Source organism: Ambystoma mexicanum, chromosome 8 (assembly GCF_040938575.1).
Source record: "Ambystoma mexicanum isolate Mex_15411 chromosome 8, UKY_AmexF1_1, whole genome shotgun sequence".
Classification (NCBI taxonomy): domain Eukaryota; kingdom Metazoa; phylum Chordata; class Amphibia; order Caudata; family Ambystomatidae; genus Ambystoma; species Ambystoma mexicanum.
The window spans coordinates 1,490,420,342-1,490,441,658 of NC_090929.1; the positions used below are offsets into that span (position 1 = coordinate 1,490,420,342).

The 21,317-nt window shown below is 46.5% G+C and overlaps 1 protein-coding gene across 3 annotated transcripts in view; it reads left to right on the forward strand.

Moving 5' to 3' along the window:
* Nucleotides 1-21,317, forward strand: part of MFSD13A (major facilitator superfamily domain containing 13A) — a 508,579-nt gene that overhangs the window by 162,342 nt on the left and 324,920 nt on the right. For all 3 annotated transcript variants that reach the window (XM_069611670.1, XM_069611671.1, XM_069611672.1), the window contains exon 5: nucleotides 10,059-10,176. In XM_069611670.1, coding sequence (XP_069467771.1) covers nucleotides 10,059-10,176 — 118 coding nt within the window. The remainder of the gene's footprint in view (nucleotides 1-10,058; nucleotides 10,177-21,317) is intronic.

A 21,317-nucleotide genomic window follows, 5' to 3' on the forward strand; every position in this document is an offset into this window, starting at 1 on the left:
CCAGGCAGTGTACCCTCTGAGCAGGCATAGCAGAGTCTCCCACGAGTGGGAACTAGCTCAGGAAGTCCTTCAAAAGATCTTCACCCTTTGGGGAACCCCTCAAGTGGATCTGTTCACGACCAGTGCCAACAGGAAGTGCCAACTGTACTGCTCCAGGGAATTTCCCCCAAGAGGAGCTCTATGGGGCGCGTTCGTAGTGGACTGGGAGTTTCTACTCTTGTATGCGTTTGTTCCAGACCCTGTCATTCCTAATGTAATCAGGAGGTTGAGAAAGTTTGGGAAACCCATAATCCTAATTGCTTCGGATTGGGACAGCAGGACGTGGTACCCGGACCTTCTGGACATGTCTATCTGCCCTCCAATACATCTTACACAAAGAGAGGACCTCCTCTCGCGAGATGAGGGTGGGGTTTTCCATCCAGAGGTCAAGATGCTCAACCTTCATGCTTGGTTTCTGAGAGCCTGAGATATAACTATTGGAACCTCCCGGACAACGTAATGGAGATTCTGCTTTCGACCAGAAGGCCAGCAACAAAGTACTTGTACCGCTGCCGTTGGAAAAAGTTCTACAGCTGGTCCAGGGATAAGCGTGTGAACACTTTTACATGCAGTACACCTATGGTGTTATCGTTCTTGTTACGTAGACCGAGGATTGGTCACTAATAGATCTAAAATCAGTGTACAAGTATATGGCACTGCAAGGACAATTGCCCCTGACCTATATATAAATGTACACTATCTACTAACATCCACTAGTCTGTCCTGCTTTGCTCTTGCTATAGCTCTCTTGGAATGGGGCACCTTTTGAAATTGATGAAAATGTATTTCTAATTACTGATGCCCCTGTTCAGTTCTGCAAATAATTTTCTATTCAAGAGATGATGTTAAGTAGTTACTTGTTAAAGGTCTAGCACTATAATTTCATTTTGTTTTCTGGTTTCTTTTTTCCTTTGACTGTAGAACAGACTTGAGACCTTTGCTCTACTACTGTCTGCAGCTCCTCTTTTTCTTTGCCCTTCCTTTATATCAGGACACCGCACTTTGTATTTTGCTGTTTTGATATAGGAAGCTGTGAGTAATAAAACTGTATCACTAATCAATAAAAACTGTTGCTCTTAATCATATAGAGCTTACCAATACAATATAATCTATTGGTCTTGTTTACTCTCTACGGCGTTCTAGATTTCATCACAAGTATGAACCACTGGTGAATTTCTGATAACACCACTAATTTAAATACAATCAATCGCATACCATAATTTAGAGTATGTTCCAACTTTGTCAGGCGGCTACCCCCTGTGTGACACATCGTTCTTGTTACACCTGGCTAATTTGGGGCTCCACGTTGCTACAATTAAAGGGTATCTGGCAGCGCTATCTATTTTTAAGCGCTCTTCTGAAGAGTTATCATTCTTCAAGATTCTACTAGTCATACAATTCTTGAAAGGATTAACAAATATCTTTCCTTCAGTCCCTTTTCAAGTCCCAGTTTGGGATCTCAACCGAGTTCTAAAATTCCTAATGTGTGCTCCATTCGAGCCTATCCACTCCTGTTCATTAAAATTATTGACTTTAAAGACCATTCTCTTAGTGGCCCTTACATCACCCCGCAGGGTGAGTGAACTACAAGCCTTGTCCTGCAAGCCTTATTACACTGTCTTCTTTAAGGATAGAGTGGTTCTTAAGGTTAAACCTACCTTTCTTACAAAGATTGTGTCTGAGTTTCATTTAAGTCGAAAAATCATTCTACCTTCTTTCTATCCCCCACCTCATCCTGGAAAGGAAGAGGAGAGGCTACACAGGCTTGACCTAAAATGTGCACTTAGCTTCTATATTTCCAGAATGTCTAAATTAAGACAGAACTATCAACTTTTTATTGATACATGGGCCATAATTCGGATATGGCGGTGTCGAAACAAACCTTGTCTAGGTGGATCATTCTTGCAATCTCTGAATGCTACAGGTTAGCTGAAAAAGATCCTCCTGACGGTCTCGGAGCTCATTTGAGCAGGAGCATGGCTACTTCGTCTGCCTTACAGAGGAGAGTCCCAATTAAGAATATTTGTGCAGCGGCCCCAAGCACTATAGTCTGGACTCTTCCTCAAGCTGGGAAGGTGTTTTTGGGAAGGCAGTGTTATATTCTGTACACACAGGCCAATATGAACTCCCTTAATTCTAATTTCAAACAAAGATTCGGACTCCCTTCTCCAGAAATACTAACACTGCTCTCGGAGTCTATCATAAGATGAGGAATACGTGGGAGGACGCAATCCATTCGAAGAGCAAGTTACTTACCCATGGTAACGTTCTTTCGACTGGATGTTCCTCCCACGTATTCCTCATCGCCACTCCCAGACCTACCCTGCAGTTGAATTTCCATGTTATTACAGTTTACGCTCTTTCAGGGTGAGTAGCTGTCGGGCGTAGGATAAACCAATACACTTAAAAAATCAGAACTGAAGCCAACGGTTGTTTCGCATGCTATATACCGTTGATGACCTCAACGCCGAGATGGAGGACTGCAAATTCTGAGTGGCTTAAGGAACGCGAACGTCAGTAACTGTGAAGTATGTACAAACTGTGGCAACATCACACAGATATCTGGGCTGCATTTTGAAAGCATAAACAAGGTGTATTATTTACTTCCTCCCATGTATTCCCCTTCTTTGATATATTCAAGTCTGCTTGCAGCTTGCTTTTGATTTTTTTTGCAATGTGCAGCGTTGAGTCTTGGTCTTCGATGACCTCTGTATCGTCCCTTGTGGTGTCGATGCTGGTATACGAAGCACGTGCGTTGACCATTACCTCTGTTTGATTTTTTTCTGCATTGCTGCGTGCTTCAAAGCTATTTGATTCCGCAAAATTTCTATTGCGTTTAGTTTTACAGTCAAGTCGATTCGATATTTTACAACATGGCCACGACACCGAAGACAGGTTTCAAACAGTGTTCAGACTGTGGTGCAAAACTTTCCATAACAGACCCTCACTGTGTCGGTCTTTGGTGTGTGGGTATTGGCCACAAGGTGGATGACTCTGCCTCATGCCAATCTATGACTGTCGAGGCCTTGCGGGAGAGGAAAGGGAAACTTGATGCAAGTAAGCCCTCTCCCAAATCCCCATCCATTACCCCGTCGAAGAGAAAGTCGCCCTCCGAATTGAGGCATGTTTTGCCGAAGAAAATTTCCGAAATATCAGAGATGATCGAGGTCTGGTTCAAGACGCTCGTCATCTTCTCACAAGAAGAGTAAGAAACAGCGTCATAGATCCTCGTCTTCCTCTTAAAAATGCTGGTAATTTTTCAGTTTCAAGCTCCTCTGAGTGCCCCTCAAGGAGTCAGGGAAGCTAAGCCACCCCTCGGCGTCTGACAAGACCAGAAGGGAGTCTCGTGCGTCTCACTCATGCACGCTCAAGAGCCTGGGAAGAAAGAGAGGCTCCTTCACGCAAGTCGAAGGAGTCTTCGTCGGCACATTAGAAAAAGCCAGTGTCTACCATCTCAAGGCCTTCATTCCCGGTATCGAAGCCTTCATTGAAGGTTATGAAGCAGTCGAGTTTATCGCCTGAACCTTCAAGGCATGTTATCCACTTGAAGCCATTGAAGCATGTTAAACAGTCAGCTCATTCACTGACCGCTTCAAACAAGTCGTCGAAACCCTCAACGCCTTCAACAACATCGAGGCATTCAGCACTTCCGAAGACTATAAAACCAATTGTTGAACTGATCAAGTCATTCAAACTCCTTCCTCAACCTGATTTCTTCAGGCAAATGGGTTCTATCTTTGAGGAAGATGTGGAGGAGGATCGAGCCCCTTTTGGTTACAGCTTTTGTGGACCCTCCTTTTCTGAACAGGCATCCTTCACCAGAGCGCCTGGTTGTTCAAGCGGCAACAGTTTCGTTTGTCTGCAGCTTATCCACCTAATCCGGCAGACAAAGAATATAGAAAAATTGACTATTTGGGAAAGGGAGTGTTTAGTGCAGGAAGCATGGCACTAAAATCCTACGAGTGCCTTCGCTAAATACAGACACCCTTTGGGGTGTAGCTGCCCTTGCAGCAGTACATATTCTGGGGGGAGAGGAAAGATAAGACAAGATGGTATGAGGCAGTCTTTCCAGACCAGCCGGGATAGAGTGGATTCCGCAAGTAGGTCAATGGCTGCAAGTACTGTGCTTAGGCGCATGTCATGGCTCAGCAAATCAGGTTTTTCTGTGGATGTCTAGGTACGTTTACTTGACAGGCCTTTTGATGGAACCTTTCTGTTGGGAGGAAAAGGCTGACAATAGTCTGGAGAAGCTACAGGCTTCTAAAGCTGCAGCTAAATCATTAGGGGTGGCAATCGTACAACCTCAACCTTCAGGTCAAGGATGGAGAGGACGTCCTTTTTGTTTCTATTCCTCCGTTTCTAGAGAAAGAGGACAGTTCTCGCCTCACAAAGGGGTCAGAGAAGAGCTCCTCGGGGAGGCAGCGGAAGAAGAGGCAGAACTCCCAGTGCAACACCCGCAGAGTTACCCTCAGCTACAGGTGGTGCATCAAAATTACTTCCTCACCCATAAGTCTGTGGTAGTAGGCAGACTGTCACATCGCTGAAGTTGGCAAAGCATAATTTCGGACGCATGGGTGCTACAAACGGTAGCAGACGGTTACTGCCTTCCATTCCTGAAGAAACCTCCTGATTGCCCCCCGAAAGCCAGATTGGCAATGGTTCCAGATCTGCTTCTTCAACAGGGATACTCATCCTGTTGGAGAACGGTGCAATAGAGCTGGTACCTGCGGCAGAGAGGAACCGGGGTTGGTACTCTCCCTACTTTTTGATTCACAAGAAGGACGGAGGAGTGCGACCCAGCTTGGACTTGAAATGATTGAACAAGTTCTCAGGAAGGAAAAGTTCAAGATGGTACTCTTTTGCAGATTCTTCAGGCCCTTCGACTCCAGGATTGGTTGGTCTCATTGGACCTTCAGGATGCTTACTTTCCTGTGCCCTTCCATCAGAAACACAAAGTAGCTGAGGTTCGCGGTTCTCATTATCAGTTCTGAGTTCTGCCATTCGGACTCGCCTCAGCCCCAAGGCAGTGGTGGCAGCAAGTGTAAGGAGACAGGGGCTTCACATCTACCCTTACCTGGATAACTGGTTGATCAGGGCTTGTTCTCCGGAATAGTCACAGAATCATCTCAGTTGCACCTGCCACTTTCTCCACGAGCTGGGCTTCTCCCTAAACTTCAAGAAATCCCACTTGACGCCATTGCAGAAGCTTCAATTTATTGGAGCAGTCCTGGATTCAGCCCAGGGAAAAGCTTTGCCACCCGAGTTAAGGGCTCAACATCTCTTGCAAATTGTCCAAAAATGTGCCCAACATCTCCCTGCTTACGACTTCCTAAGGTTGCTCGTCCTCATGGCATCCTGCATTTTTCTGGTGCCAGAATCAACTCTAAGAATGAGATCCCTTCAGTGGGCTCTCAGATCCCAGTGGTCTCAATCTTCCGACAGAATGACGGACCTTCTCTAAGTCCCGAAAAGGGTCGCCCAGGATCTCCTGTGGTAGGCCTGCCGAGGTAATGTGATGAGAGGAGAACCCTTTTGTCAACCATGGCCGGAGATGACAGTTGTGACAGACGTCTCCCTCACAGGATGTGGAGCTTGCATGAGATATCTTTCATTAAGCAGACACTGGTCTCGGTTGTAGTCCAGACTCATCAACCTTTTAGAGCTAAAGGCAATCAGACTAGCGCTGACAGCCTTCCTGTCCTTAATAGGTGGGAGGAGTGTCCTCCTAATGACGGACAACACAATAGCCATACACTACCTCAACAAGAAAGGAGGTGTGGGATCACTGCCCCTGTGCAGAGAGGCAATGCAGCTCTGGTTCTGGACACTGAGAGAAGGAATCACTCTTCTAGCAGTTCATCTAGCAGGAGAAAAGAACAGTGTGGCGGACATGCTGAGCATGCAGAGCACGATCTCCCATGAGTGGGAGTTAGCTCAAGACGTCCTTATGGAGATCTTCGCCCTTTGGTAAACCCCACAAGGTGGATCTGTTTGTGATCACTGTGAACCGGAAGTGCAAGTTTTTCTGCTCCAGGGAATTCCCGCAAAAAGGAGCTCTAGGGGACGCGTTCGTGGTGGACTGGAAGTTTCGACTTCTGGACGCATTTCTGCTAATTCCCATCATTCCTCATGTCATCAGGAGGTTGAGAACATTTGGGGAAAACTATGATCCTCATTGCTCCGGATTGGGCCAGGCCAGCATGGCACCTGAACCTTCTGTAAACTGCTATCTGCCCTCCAATTAGTCTTCCCCAAAGAGAGGACCTTCTCGCAAGAGGGAGGTCTCATTCTTCACACAGAGATCAAGACTCTCAATATTTATGCATGGTGTCTGAAAGGGTGAGATATAAGAATTGGGACCTTCCGGAAGATGTAATGGAGGTGTTACTTTCGGCTGGAAGGCTAGCAACTAAATACCTTTACCACTGCAGGACATTTGCATAGCGGCAATCTGGTCTTCCCTTCATGTGTTCAGTACATATTACTGTGTAGATTCTTTGTCAGGCGAGGAAGCTAAATTTGGCAAATCTGTCCTCCATAATATAAACAAATAAGTACATTCTTGGCACCCACATCCTAAGTCATACTGCTATGGGAGTCTATCATAGATGAGAAATACGTGGGAGGACACAATCCATTCGAATACCAAGTTACTTACTGTGGTAACGTTCTTTTGACTGGATGTTCCTCCCACGTATTCCTCATTTCCATCCCATCCATCCCCGCTTGCTTGCCTACAATTTACGTGTCTTACACCTTCCTTTCTCATAACGACAAGATTGTCTCCTCCTATGACACAGCATGCAAATTAAAGGAGAAACATAACTAGAACAGAATTAGTGGTCAGCGCGCTTGTTTCATATACCAGCGTCGACGTCACGAGGGACGCTATGGAGGCCGCCGAAGACAGAGACTCGACAACGCTCGACCCTATTAAATAAATTCTGAAGTAAGCTCCAAGCAGACTTGAATATATCAAAGATGAGGAATACATGGGAGGAACATCCAGTGTAAGGAACTCATGGTGGCAACCGTAAAGACGGACACAAGTGATCACAGTTCAGGATGGAAAAATACCTAATCTAAACCTAAACCTGTCGGTCTCTCACGCCCCGAGGACCCCCATTCAGGTGATCCTCCCTCACTAGTCCACCCCCAGGAGCTGGATCCAATAGTGATGGCCATGTCCTGGCCACCTGGATGACCGATCCCCAGGGTTTAGCAAGGGAGACACCTTAGGTTTCTCACACCAGTCGAAAGAAAGTTACCACTGGTAAGTCACTTGTTCTATGTCTGACTGTAACTGAATCATGCGGTTTTCTGTTTGGATCATAGATTGATAAATAACTTGTTTTTAAAAATGTGTTGTTGCAGAATACATAAATACTGTAAATATTTGTTGCTTTTACTGTCAATTGTTTGATAAACTTCTTAACAAACACATTTTTGCCAACTATGGTAGGCCAGAATCAGGACAATGTAACACGGTGTAGAATGTTCTTATTTTGTTAGCTTCAAACAACCTGTCCCTATTACCTTAACCATATTTTGGAAAAAGGTGCTCATCAGAATGTCTACAAACTAATAAGTTATACGTACAGAATCCTATTCTAACCTATCTGGGTCCCTGTTTCTTAATGGAAAAAAATCTAAATGGAAAAAAAACAATAATAGAAGGCATTAGTGAGGCTTGAACCAGGGTAGGGGCTGACTTCTCACTCCCAGTCCTGTCCTTGCTCCGTAAAAGCCTTTTCCTCACAAGTCCATTTCATATACGATTTTACCTGTGTGCTAGGAACCCTGCCAAGAATTCCAGTCCAAGTCTCGTTCCACTTCCTTTCACTATGGGAGCCTTTCAGTCTTTTCTCCCCCTATTTCAGGGAAAGGAGGTATTCTTTCATTCTTTCCTCCCACTCGGATTCTTATTTCTCCCCATCACACCCCTTTCAGGGAAGTTTACTGTCTTACTCTGGCATGTTCTTCTTTCCTCCCCACTATGGGCTTTTCTTGATCTCACTCCCCTCTCTGAGATGTTGCTGTTTCGCCCTACTGTGGGAAAAGCTTTCTTTTTCACCCCTTTGCAAAGATTTGTCTTTTCCCACTCGGGGACTTTTCTTGGATTTGTTCCATGCTCTGTTTTTTTCCCCTCACTTTGGAATGCCATCTCTTCATTTCAGCAACCTCCGTTTCCCCTGGAGCCACTGCGTACCTCCTTGCTGCTGGCAGTGCTCCACCGGGAAGGCATTGCATCAGGCCGGTTCGTCGGCGAAGATACAGCTGCATGGACTGCTTTGCAGCTGGGCTATCCTTCGATTTGCCAAGGTATTTCTTCCTTGGGGTTTGAGGCTTCCCCGTTGGTTGGGAGAGACTCTTCCCCCTTCTCCCCGAAGAGTCGTAGGCTGGCTGAGTTGCTTTTGCGGCTTCTCATCTGGGCTATGCTTTGGCCTTGCAAGACCCTTTGACCTAGTTCCTGCAGCCTCTCGTGGCTGCTTCGGCCTGCCTACCATGGCGTCTCTCCCCTTTCAGGTATGCATCCTTGGGTGGACTGTGGACACAAGCGTTCTCTCTCTCTCTTGCTGGATATGCCTCTTTCTTCCATGTTGCTGTTGTTAAATTGCACTGGGCTTGACAAAACTCTGATTGGTTGGCGATTATATCTACCTCCCAGGGGTTGGTTCCTTTGCTTTCTCTACCTTTTGGCAGGAGATTGGGCACAGGTAAAGTCAAAAGCCAAGTCAACCAGGGTAAAAGGGTGTGCATAGTTATTAGAACCCTTATTTTCTAAATATCCTATAGAGGAGTTAACTATGGGAGAAGGAGGGTGCCCTATACCCTTCTCGTGGTCCCAGTCCCCTAAGGGGGCGTCAACCTCAAGCGGATCCCACTTGCCCTATCCCCTAGGGGGTAAGCAAATGGGGGCTCACCTCCCTAGTCTCTAAGGGGGTGGCTCACAATCTCCCTGAAATCGTCTCTTAACCTACTACTTTTTGTGGACATACTTTGATCTATGCTTTACTCGCCAGTGTCATTCAACAGTGGAATTTTAGCTATGGCATGCTCTTGTCGAACTACATATGTTAAGTTTGTACTGCAGTGAAAGTACCCATAGTGCAGCTGTTCTATCATATACCCAGTCTCCCCCATCAGTATTTGCCCTAACTTTGTTCAGAGATCTGTATTTATCTGTTTAAAGCATACATTTTTTGTAAACAAACTCTAAATCAACCAAGAGCAAGAATGTTCACAATCAGAGGAGTGTACTAAGAAAGGAAGGTATGGTGGGTGGAGGAATGCTTTCCCCATTCCATCTGCTTCCTCCTGCTTAATATGACAACCTGATACACAAACAAAACTCCAAGGATTATGAGACATATAACCCACTAACCAAAACCTCAAATCTCTGCATAGTTAATGCACAAAAAAACACACAAACACCTCTCTCACAGCAAACTGCACAGACTTCACCACACTGCAACAATAAACAATCAACACATAGATCGCAACAACAGCATGCAAGGACTCGCTTCGATCCTATATGCACACACAAGCTCAGCGCACAGTGAAAACTGAACTGAAGCTGCCAACAGTACACCACCTCTCACTTTCCTGCGCCCTCTTCACCCACTAACCCAGCCACCCCACCTTTTTGTTTACAGATCCGCCTGAGTGCCTGAAGACCAACTCCGTTTGTGACGGTCCACTATATGAATACCTTTAACATTAACATTTAAAAAAACAATTCCACATGTATTACAAAGTGATATCTGTATTTTCTGCTAGATTTGTGAACCTTTGTTGTCTGACTAATGAACTATTTTGGCATGTAACCAATTATGGATACCATAGAATCATCATGGTTTGTTGCATTCACATTTTAAGCTCATGGATTCAGCAACTCACTGCTCTTTCCAGTTTTAGGATTAATTTTGAAGATTTAGTGTCAGTTTAAAATAAAACTACAAAGAATGGTTCCATTTTTTTTTTTAATTGAAAGCGTTTCTTTTTTAATGTGTTTTCAGACTCTATGTAGATGAAACATCTATTGCACAGGAGCAACGAATAACATTAGCTGAGTACCTCAAACAATTATCCCGACAGCGCAACTTTGTCTGGTTTGTCTGCATGAACTTACTTCAGGTATCTTTTATACTAGAGTTTACAAAGCTGAATATTTCAAATGTGCAAGAAATGAGTACATGGCTTCTGCAGCATGTGATTCTTCCCAGGTGCCTATGTTTGGCAATACTTCTTCACAGAAGTAGGGGACACAGTGCCATTTGTGTACTGAATATTTTATTTTCATTTTGCACGACTTCACTTATAACACTATTCTGTGTGTACATCTGCAACACATTGTGATGTGTCTAAGGTTGACCATTTATGGAGTCGTCTCGTCACTTAGGAGTTTCCCTTTTTTCTATTTTCTGCATGCTGTGAAGGAGGATCTTTGGTCATTAAATCGCTTCATGGTATTTCAAATATTTTCCCTATTTCTGTATTTGTGCTGCCATGGCCTTGCTTTTTATTCCTGTTGAATTTCCTACTGCGTTTTTATTTAATTTTTTTCGAGTAGTGGGAATTTCGAGTGGATTGTGTCCTCCCACATATTCCTCATCTTTGATATTCGATATCCAGCTTCAGCTGCTTCGGAAACAAATTTCGTCAGAGGGCGCTGTTCGTTGATGGCGTCGGCTCGATGTCCCTTGAAGGGCTGCATCTCGAGGATGATGTCATCAAAGGCATATATAGCACGTGCAGCGCCTGTTGGCTTCAGTTCAGTTTTTACACGAATGCCATCGCTTTGAGAAATACGCCACGCTTCTTCACTTCGTGACGACTTCATTACTTTGAGAAATCGAGAATGTCTTCTTCTTCAACACCGACAACCCCGAAGACTGGGTTCAAAAAGTGTTGTGATTGTGGGTCAAAAATGTCATTGACCGATCCTCATTGTATATGTTTGTGGTGCCTCGGGGTAGACAATAACACCTCGGACTGCTCCATGTGCCAGTCAATGAGAGAAAAAGGCCTTTAAGGAACGAAAGGGGAAGTTGATGGTAGGTCGAAACCCCAAATCTCCTACCCCGACCAAAAAAAACATTCGACTGACTAGTCGAGAGGCGACTCTCCTCGGAGGAAGAAGGTTAAGCGGTCGAGATCGAGGGGTGGCTCCTACCACTCCTCATTGTCTAAGAATAAGTACCATAGGTACCCTTCTTTAACTTCATCGCCGGACGCTTCCCCTGAGAGAGTATTTTGACCAAAAGCATAAGTCGAGGTCGTCGACGCTGGCAGCGCCTTGGACACTGAAGGCATCGACGCCAGCAGCGCCATCAACGCCGAGCGCCCCACCAAAGCCTATGGCGCCAATGAAAGAAGTTTTGACAACTCCTCCAGCGTCAAATCCATTGTTCATAAAACCCCTCATACCTGAGAAGACGTATGGACCTCTTCCAAGAAAAGTCTATTTTAAGCCATAGTTCGAAACGGGAAAGAAGCCATGTGTGAGTCTCTTCAGTCCGGTCTAGATTATGCTGACAGCATCAGCAGAGCCATGGCTACTAGCAACGTAATGTGCAAATTTGCGTGGTTGAGGAAGTCTGGTTTTGCACCGGATGTGCAATCCAGACTCCTCAACATGCCCTTGGATGGGTCTCACCTTTTTGGCAATAAGGCTGACGAGAGTCTTGAAGTTGCAAACCTCGAAGGCGGCAGCCAAATCTTTAGGTGCCGCTATTGGGCAACCTCAGCCTTTTCGACCTAGTGGACAACCTTGGCATGGCAGATCATTTAATTACTGCTCCTCAGTTGGAAGGGCAAGAGGAATGGCTCGTCAAAGGGGCCAAAGATGATTCCATTGTGGTGGACGAGGGAGAGGTGCAAAGCCAGCTCAAGCAGGGGCATCTTTACCATCTGCCACTGCATCAGCAGCCTCAAAAGCTCTCTGAGGTCTTGAATCAGTTCACCAGTGGGTGGCAGACTGTCTCAGCATCTGGAAGAATGGCGAGACATTACTTTGAATGCTTAGGCCTTGGAAACCATAGCCCACGCTTACTGCCTTCCTTTTATACAGAGACCTCAGAACAATCCACCGGGGAACCACTGTTTGAGGATTCCAGATACACTCCTTGTGCAGGAAATTGTAAACCTGCTAGAGAAAGGCGCTATAGAACCGGTGCCTGTAGCGGAGAGGAACACAGGTTGGTATTCCCCTTATTTCCTAATACCCAAAAAGGACGAAGGACTGAGACCCATCTTGAACTTGAGATACTTGAACAAGTTCCTCAGGAAGGATACGTTCAAGATGGTCATGCTTTCTCAGATCCTTCAGGCCCTCCATCTCCAGGATTGGATGGTGTCATTGGACCTGCAGGATGCTTATTTTCATGTGCCAATCAATCTCAAGCACAGAAAATACTTGTGTTCGCGGCTAGCGGTTCTCATTATCAATTTCGACTTCTGCCATTCGGGCTGACCTCCGCCCGAGGATTTTTACCAAACTGATGGCGGTAGTGGCAGTGAGTCTCAGGAGAGGGGGGTTCCTGTCTACCCATACCTGGACGATTGGCTGATCAGGGTGCGTTCTCCCGAACAAGTCCTGGATCATCTCAATGTCACCTGCTAATCCCTTCACAGACTGGACCTCTCCCTCAATTACAAGACGTCTCATATGACACCTTCTCAGAAACTCCAGTCCATCGTAGATGTTCTGGATACATCCTTGGGAAAGAGCTTGCCACCTGAGGTGAGGGCTCAAGACATTCTACAGATGGTCACAACATTTTTAAGTGCCCAGCATGTCCCGGCCTTCGATATTTATTTTTTTAGGTTGCTCGGCTTTATGGCATCCTGCGTTTTTCTGGTGCCAGAAGCCCGCCTGAGAATGAGGTCCCTTCAATGGGCTCACAGAACTCAATGGTCCCATTTCTCATGGAAGATGTCGGACCTACTTCAGGTTTCAAGCAGGGTCACACAGGATCTTCTGTGGTGAGCCTGCGAGGACAACATTCTGAATGGAGAACCTTTTTGGCAACCATGGCCGGAGATAACAATAGTGACAGATGCTTCACTCACGTGGTGGGGAGCCCACAGCAATGATCTGACAGTCTGCGGACGTTGATCTCCATCAGAGTCCAAACTACATATTAATCTTTTCGAGCTGAGGTCAATCAGACTATCACTGAAGGCCTTTCTGCCCTCTGTAAGGGGAAAGAATGTCCTGATAATGACAGACAACACAGTGACCATGTACTACCTCAACAAGAGAGGAGGTGTAGGATCACTACCACTGTGCAGAGAGGCAATGCAGCTCTGGTACTGGGGATTTCAAGAAGGAATGTACCTATCGGCAGTTCATCTAGCCGGAGAGGAGAACAAGGGGCGGACGCTCTGAGCAGGCAGAGCACAGTCGCCCACGAGCAGGAACTAGCTCAGGAAGTCCTTCAAGAGATCTTCACCCTTTGGGGAACCCCTCAAGTGGATCTGTTAGTGACCGGTGTCAACCGGAAGTGCGAACTGTACTGCTCCAGGGAATTTTTCCCAAGAGGAGCTTTAGGAGACGAGTTTGTGGTGGACTGGGAATTTCCACTTCTGTGCATGTTTCCTGCAGTCCCTGTCATTCCTCACGTGATCAGGAGGTTGAGAACGTTCGGGAAACACATGATCCTATTTGCCCCGGATTGGGCCAGGAGGACGTGGTACCTGTACCTTCTGGACATGTCAATCTGTCCTCTGATGCGTCTTACACACAGAGAGGACCTACTCTCGTGTGAGGCGGGTCAGGTTCTCCATCCAGAGGTCAAAACACTCAACCTTCACACTTGGTTTCTGAAAGGCTGGGATACAAGGATTGGGACTTCCCAGATTATGTAATGGAGATTTTGCTTTCGGCCAGAAGTCCAGAAACAAAGTCTTTGTCGTTGGAATACATTCTGCGACTGGTGCAGAGAAAAAGATCAAGAATTTTTGTATCCTTTCTCCTATCTTTAGCCAATCTGGGCCTCCAGGCATTGGTACTATTAAAGGCTATTTGCGGCGCTGTCCATTTTTAAGCGCTCAACAGAAGAATGTTCATACTTCAAGATTCCACTGGTGACACCATTTCTAAAGGGGGTCACCAATGTGTGCCCCCCCCCAATCTTCTTTCCAGGTTCCAGTTTGGGACCATAATCTTGTTAGAAAATTCCTAATGTGTGCACCTTTTGAACCTTTACCCTCATGTCCTTTAAGGTTGTTAACCTTTAAAACCTTTCTATTGATAGTTCTTACATCAGCCTGTAGAGTAAGTGAGTTGCAGGCACTTTCTTCCAAGCCACCCTTTACTATCTTTCATAAGGATAGGGTTGTTCTAAGGGTTAAACCATCATTTTGTACCCAAAATTATTTCAGATTTTCACATAGGGCAGAACTTTGTTTTACCTTCTTTCTATCCCCCACCTCATCCTAGCAAGGAGGAGGAGAGGTTACATAGGTTGGACCCTCACAGAGCTTTAAGCTTTTATATATCTAGACTGTCAAAACTCTGTATTGATGATCAACTTTTCATTGGATATATGGGCCACACACTGGGTCAGGCTGTTACTAAAAAGACCTTATCCAGATGGATAATTCTGGCTATGTCAGAATGTTACAGGCTGGCAGGGAAGGATCCTTCTGAAGGTTCAAGGGCCCGTTCCACCAACAAATGACTTACCCCTGGTAACGTTCTTTCGACTGGATGTTCCTCCCACGTATTCCTCATCGCCCTCCCAACCTACCCCACAATAGAATTTCCCATGTTATTACAGCTTTCGTTTCTTTATGGCTGAGTAGGGTCATTCCTGTGGTTATGCGGGTATTTGTACTGTTAAGAAAAAACAGAACCTGAGCCAACGGGCGCTGCACGTGCTATATATGCCTTAGATGACCTAATCCTCGAGACGGAGGCCTTCGAAGGACATCGAGTCGACGCCATTGCCGCACAGCGCCTTCTGCTGAAAATCTTTTCCAAAGCAGCTGAAGCTGGATATCGAATATCAAAGATGAGGAATACGTGGGAGGAACAACCAGTCCAAAGAACGTTAACAGTGGTAAGTTTGCTTAGTCGTTTCTCATTCTGACCACCAATCGATTTTGAAAAGCAGCTGTTATCTGTCTTTATTAGACAAATGAGTAAAAAAGACAGATCTTCAGTATGTATGTTCAGGCATTTATCTGATGATCAGTATCCTCATATATTTGAGTATGGCTCACCCAACTATGAGGAAGGAAGGCAATGAAGGTGATGGCTGCTTCCTCCTGAAGGGACAGGGAAACATTTTCTTTTAAGCACAGCGGACCTCCTTCTCCACCACCACAACTCTTCATGGATACATTATGGGTATTTGGAGGACTATTGAGTGGGTCTTCCCCCTCTTTGAGGGAAAGGTACCTATACCCTTTAATGGATTTATGTTGGTTACTATTAAATTTTCCAAAACTGTGACCCCTCTATCTGCAGACTCTGGTCTTTCTAGATGGAACGTTCTCATGTTGACCTTCTGTCGAGATTTTCTCGATGTCCAATAGTTTCTGAGCTTTGCCCAACCTCTCTACTTTTCCATCGGAGTATTAGCGCTGACAAAAACACAGCACTAATACTCTTGGATATCTCTGCAGCATTCAACACAGTCCACCATGAAATCCTCATCAGGAGATTGGAAGAAATAGAAAACACTGACCTAACCCTACTATGGCATGAATCCTTCTAAACAAACAGAACAGAAACCGTATGGATCAAGCCTTACAAATCCACCACAAGGGTATCGCAAGGATCCTCCTTTTCACCACTGCTCTTCAACATCTACCTGATGCCTCTAATCAGGGTAATTAAAAAACACAGCCTCACTTGAGGCTGTGTTTTTTACGCTGATGACTCACAGATCGTCTACAAAATGCAAGACACACAGGAAGGAAACACAACTCTAGAAGAATGCCTACAAGAACTCTACAGCTGGATATGATATGGCATTTATAACACACCTATACACAAGTGAACACTAACAGCCTCAAACTCAACCCAGACAAAACAGAAATAATGATCATGCCCCAAAACAGGGAAAACAATCACTACATCCCATGGCTGACGGAAATGGGAACTGCACCGATTCCAACCGATAGAAAAGATCCTGGGAGTCTTAATGGACAGCGAACTAACACTGAAGCCACAAGTAAATGCTATAATCAAGAAATGTTTCTTCCTCTTACACGCAGTAAAAAGGATCTTATGAATCCTCTCTTTCACCCACAAAACACTCGACATCATGGCACTCATGTCCAGAGTAGACTATGCCAACAGCCTATAGCTAGGAATGCAAGAACGACTTAAAATATTTAAAAAATTCCAGCGCATCCAAAACACTGGGGCAAGACTACTGCTCCAACTACTGCGAAGAGAACACATTACCCCAGCGCTGAAACTGCTACACTGGCTACCAGTAAAACAGTGAATGAAGTTCAAAACGATGTGCATAACACACAGGGCAATCCACAGCCAAGGAGCAGAGTTCCTTAAGGAGAAAATAACTGTGTACCATACGACAAGAGGACTAAGACCAAGCAACGACGTACGACTAGAACCAAAACCTTACAACAAGAGAACATTCGGGGGATCTTCGTTCTCTCACCTGGCAGCAATATCCTGGAATCACCTACTTAAAAAGATATGCAATACAAAGGATCATCTGAAATTCAGAAAAGGGCTCAAGACTTGGCTTTTTGCTCCGGAAACTGGATGAAACGACTGCAAAGGATTAGAACACTTCGGGAACAAGATACTCAAGGAGGAAACCATAACCCTAAATCAATTCCTCACCTAACCAAAAGGCAGAGGGACCCCTGCCACCCACCCCACATAATAGTAACCCACAGAAAAACCTAGGTAGGTTAAATCCATGCACAGGACGGGCTGGGAGGGACCGGAGTCCTCTAACCTAAACATCTCCAATCCAGGATGAGGGAGCCGAAACATACAAGGATATAGAAGTAAAAGAGGGAGAGGAGGAGGAGAGTAAAATAAAAGGAACAAGAAAAACCCATCAAACACAACTCTCAAGGTTTCTCATACATGTCATACAGAAAACCACACAACCACCTCTCTGCACAGCAATCCACGCCCACTTCACCACATTACAACAACAGACTTAACAACACATAACAAAACATAACAGCACAAGGGAGTTATCACAGACCCGTAAACCACGTCAAGCTCAGCGAACCGTGCAAACCAAACTGAAGCTGCCAACACAACCTCACACGTTCTCTTTCCTATTCCCAACAACACCGTACTAACCACCCCCCTTTTTTCACAATCTCCTTTTCAGATCTGCCAGAGCGTCTGGGGACCATTTTGGGGCGACAGTGCACGGTGCAAAAATACCTTCAACATTGACATTTGACATTATTTGTGTCTACTAGTAGATGGGTGGTGTCCAGAAAAACCTCTGCCAGTGATCACGCTCCCTCTGATGAGTTACACATCTAAGGTTGCATGCTTAATATGCTACTAACTGGATAAGATACTTCAAATTGAGACAGGCATGTGATATCTGATGCCATTAAGAGCCACTGGTATGAGCAGCAATGGAATGATTTTTGAGAGGAAGTATTTTAACGGAATAATACTAAAATGTTGCCCTGAAAATTGTGACCTCTTTATTACTGCGCCTTTTCGCGGCAATAAAATGCTGACTCCCACTACACCGACTAATAGGAGCAGAGGTTGCGGGGCTGTCCCCCGCTTCCCTTTGTCGGTGTAGTGAGGGTCAGGGGTTGCAGGGGTGTCCCCTGCTTCCTTTAGATGATCGCGGGATAAAAAAAAAAGTTTTAAAATAAAATACAAAATCACCCTGCAACGCCAGTTCAAACCTACGTTAGTGGGCGAGAACTGTCGCAGCAGGGTCGGAGGAGAGACCGTGGCACACTTCATGGACTTGACCCCTGTTTCTAAGGAATCTCCCTTTGCGACAGAATCTGGATACTTTCATGGTGTGTCGCCTTTTGAATTCAGTGACATCAGAGGACGCTGTTCGGTTGCTAATGGAGAATTTGAAGCCTACAAACAATGTGTCCTTTTCCGTTACCAGCGAGTGTTGCGAAATGGTTGGCCCAAGATCACATCTTATTTTTATTAAATGTATTAGTAAATCTTTAATTAGCTCAGTATCATGGGAGCTGAAAAGGACTATTGCCCCTTCTCAAAAAAATCTCATCTGGACCCGGTGTATCTCCAGAATTACCGACCGCTAACCGGCCTAAGTACTGGAGAAGATTGTTACATCTCAATTGCAGCAATACGTCGAGAGAGAGTCTTTATTAGTCCCTCTTCAGTCAGGATTTCAGCCAAAATTTAGCACAGAGACTGCGTTGCTGGCTGTTTAGGATGATCTCCTACAGGTGGCAGATCAGGGAGAATTGTCTCTATTGGTCATGTTTGATCTCTCTGGTGCATTTCATACAGTGGATCACTGTATCTTACTCAACCGCTTCACAGAAGCCGGAAACGTATCGGAACCAGCCATTAAATAGTTTGATTCATTCCTAACTGATCTAACTGACTGGCATCAACTGGTGAGATTGGGAGGGTTCATTTCAGACCCCCTCCCTAAACACTGTGGAGAACCTCAAGGATCCTCTCTGTCCCCTCTTTTTTTTTTTATTTGTACTTGCTGCTATGCTGATAACACACAGGTGCTCATCAAAATAGGTAATGTGGACAAGTCATTTGTGAGGGTCAAACAGTGTTTGGACGAGGTCAGTGGTTGGATGTCCTCCAACTGGCGTCAACTTAATGCCAAAAAAACGGAAGTTGCACCGTTTAGACCCAAACACCTTCTTGACCAGTAGAGGCATCCCCACCCACCTTGGGTATGGAACTGTTGTTTGGCACTAAAATAAAAAAATCAAGGCTGCATATGGCAGGAGAACCTGAGCAGTGAAGCTCAGGTGGGTGACAAGGTACAGTCTGTGTTCTATACTCTGCGTCTTCTGGGCCAAGCACTCGCTCCCGTTTGTTCCCGCGGATGACCATGCAGTGGTTGTGGAAGCTCTGGTGAATTCCCAACTTGTCTACTGCAATGGCCTTCTTTCAGGTATTCCATCAAAACATTGCTAGCGGTTGCAAAGAGCACAAAATACTGCAGTTAGATGGATATTTAGAGTGGGGAAATCCTCTCCTATCTTAGGACTACAGCGATCCCTACATTGGCTCACCACAAAGGACTGATTTGATTGTAAAGTCCTTTGTCAGGGGCACTAGAGAGCTGTGCCAAGAAGGTGGCCTCTCATTGAGCTCTGTGCGTCGGCTCTAAATAATCCTGGTCAAGAGCAGCTTTGCAGGCAGCCCGGTGCATCCTGTTGGTGCAGTTGAGGTGCGGAGGGTGACATTTCCGGACAGTGTGCTTCTCTGGCGCTGGCGGTGTGATTGGCCTGACGGTGTTCCCAAAAACGGGGCAACCGCTGTGGTGCTGAGCCACCTGCTGGGTGAGCAGGCTCCCGGCCTGGCTCTCTTGGCGTGGAGACAGCTGGTGGTGGAGGCCGGTACCCCCTGCCTGTGGCAGGCATCCTGCCCCCCTCAATCCCATCCGGGCCAGACTAAGTGTGCTGGACGGGCTCGGGCGTGGTTGGAAGGAAGTTGCTGCTTGGAGGATGACTCCTGGAGGGATGACTGAGGAGCGGCGTTGGTGAGGGGAGCCGCAGAGGCCTGGGGGCGTAGGCAGTCTCGAACATGCTCCCGGCACCTGGGCGGAGTTGGGCCGCTGATCGCACTGGGGGCATCCGCACATTGAGGCCCTGGGCGATCCCGCAGTGGATCCTGGCCTCGTACAGTCTTGGCTGGAGCCCCCTGGGCGGACAAGCAGTGGGGGTCCACCAGCAGTGGCGTGAACGGCCTGCAGGGAAGAGGACAGGCAATTGGCCGTTGGAGCAGCGAGTGAGACAGTGGTCTCCTGTGTGGCCCCCACACTACCCCCTTTACGGCAAACTTTGGTGGTGGTTTTTGGCGTTAAGTGGCCGGCATCTGCATCAGGTGGGAATGAGGCCGGACTAGAGCCGGTCCTGGAGTGGCTGAATTTTGAAGATGCAGGGAGGCAGGGACCTTGGTCTGTGTGGGGGCGCAGACCTGGGCTTAGTTGCCACCATCCCCTTGACTGCGGTCATGTGGGGTACATGCTGGTTTTCCAGCGTTCACATCCCGGAGAGTAGTGTGGGCCGCTGGGAGGCCTTGGGTGGAGGCGGGGGTCCTGGTATCTGGATGCCGGCTTTTTGGATGGTGAGATCTGCAGTGGCACAGCAGTGAGAGGTGACTTGTGCACATGATGGATGCCCCCCCCCCCCCCGACTATCTTTTTCGTGCCAGCTGTTTGGAGCTCCATGCCCTTGACCCTTCTCCTGTGCGCGGAGGCTGCCGGGGTCCACTGGTCCTGCCATGGAGAAAACCGGCAAAATGCAGAGGAAGCTTACCTTTGAGAGAGCCCCTCCACCAGGACCCCCTGGATTCAGCCCCAGGCGGGGGTGCTAGAACCCATGGAGTCCTTGGGAGGGGCTGTCCCTGTGCCAGAGATGGACATTAGGGATTTATTGCTTGACCTTATGCCTTATGGCGGGCATCGGGGGGGCTGGACTCCAAACTTGACTCTGTCTCCTCTAAGGTTGATATGTTGCAGCACTGTCTGGACAAGCACGGCAACCGCTTTGACGAAGTGGATCGCAGGATGTCTGGAAGATGGATAGACGTCGCTTGCGGCCAGGGTGTCTGCTCTGGAGGTGCAGCTGAAGTCAATGTCTGCCAAGAATGAGGATTTGGAGGGCAGCACCCGCAAGAACAATATCCTTTTGGTTGGTATCCGAGAATGACAGGGGCAGATCAAGATGGAGAAGTTTGTTGAAATCTGTGCAAAGTGGTCTTTGGAGGGACCACTCTTTCTCCCCTGTTTGTGGTTGAGAGGGCTGTTAGGGAGAATTCTCTTATAAGGCTAATTTCCCAACCCTAGTGAGTCCCCCAGCAGCTTTGCTGGATTTTGTTTTTTTTTTCTCCTGTTAAGAGTGAGACTCTTTTCCTCCCTCTCTTAGGCATGATTTGAGGTATGTCTTTGCCTTATTGTGTGCTTATAGGCTATGGGATCTTTTACTCCATAGGGTATCATCCTTTTTAGTGTATGTGTTACACAGCACCCTCAGTGCAGTAACACAGGGGTGTCCTAGTGACCCCCAAACATAGACTCCATACCTTGTGACTGACTACTGTCTCCCACGGCATGTACAGT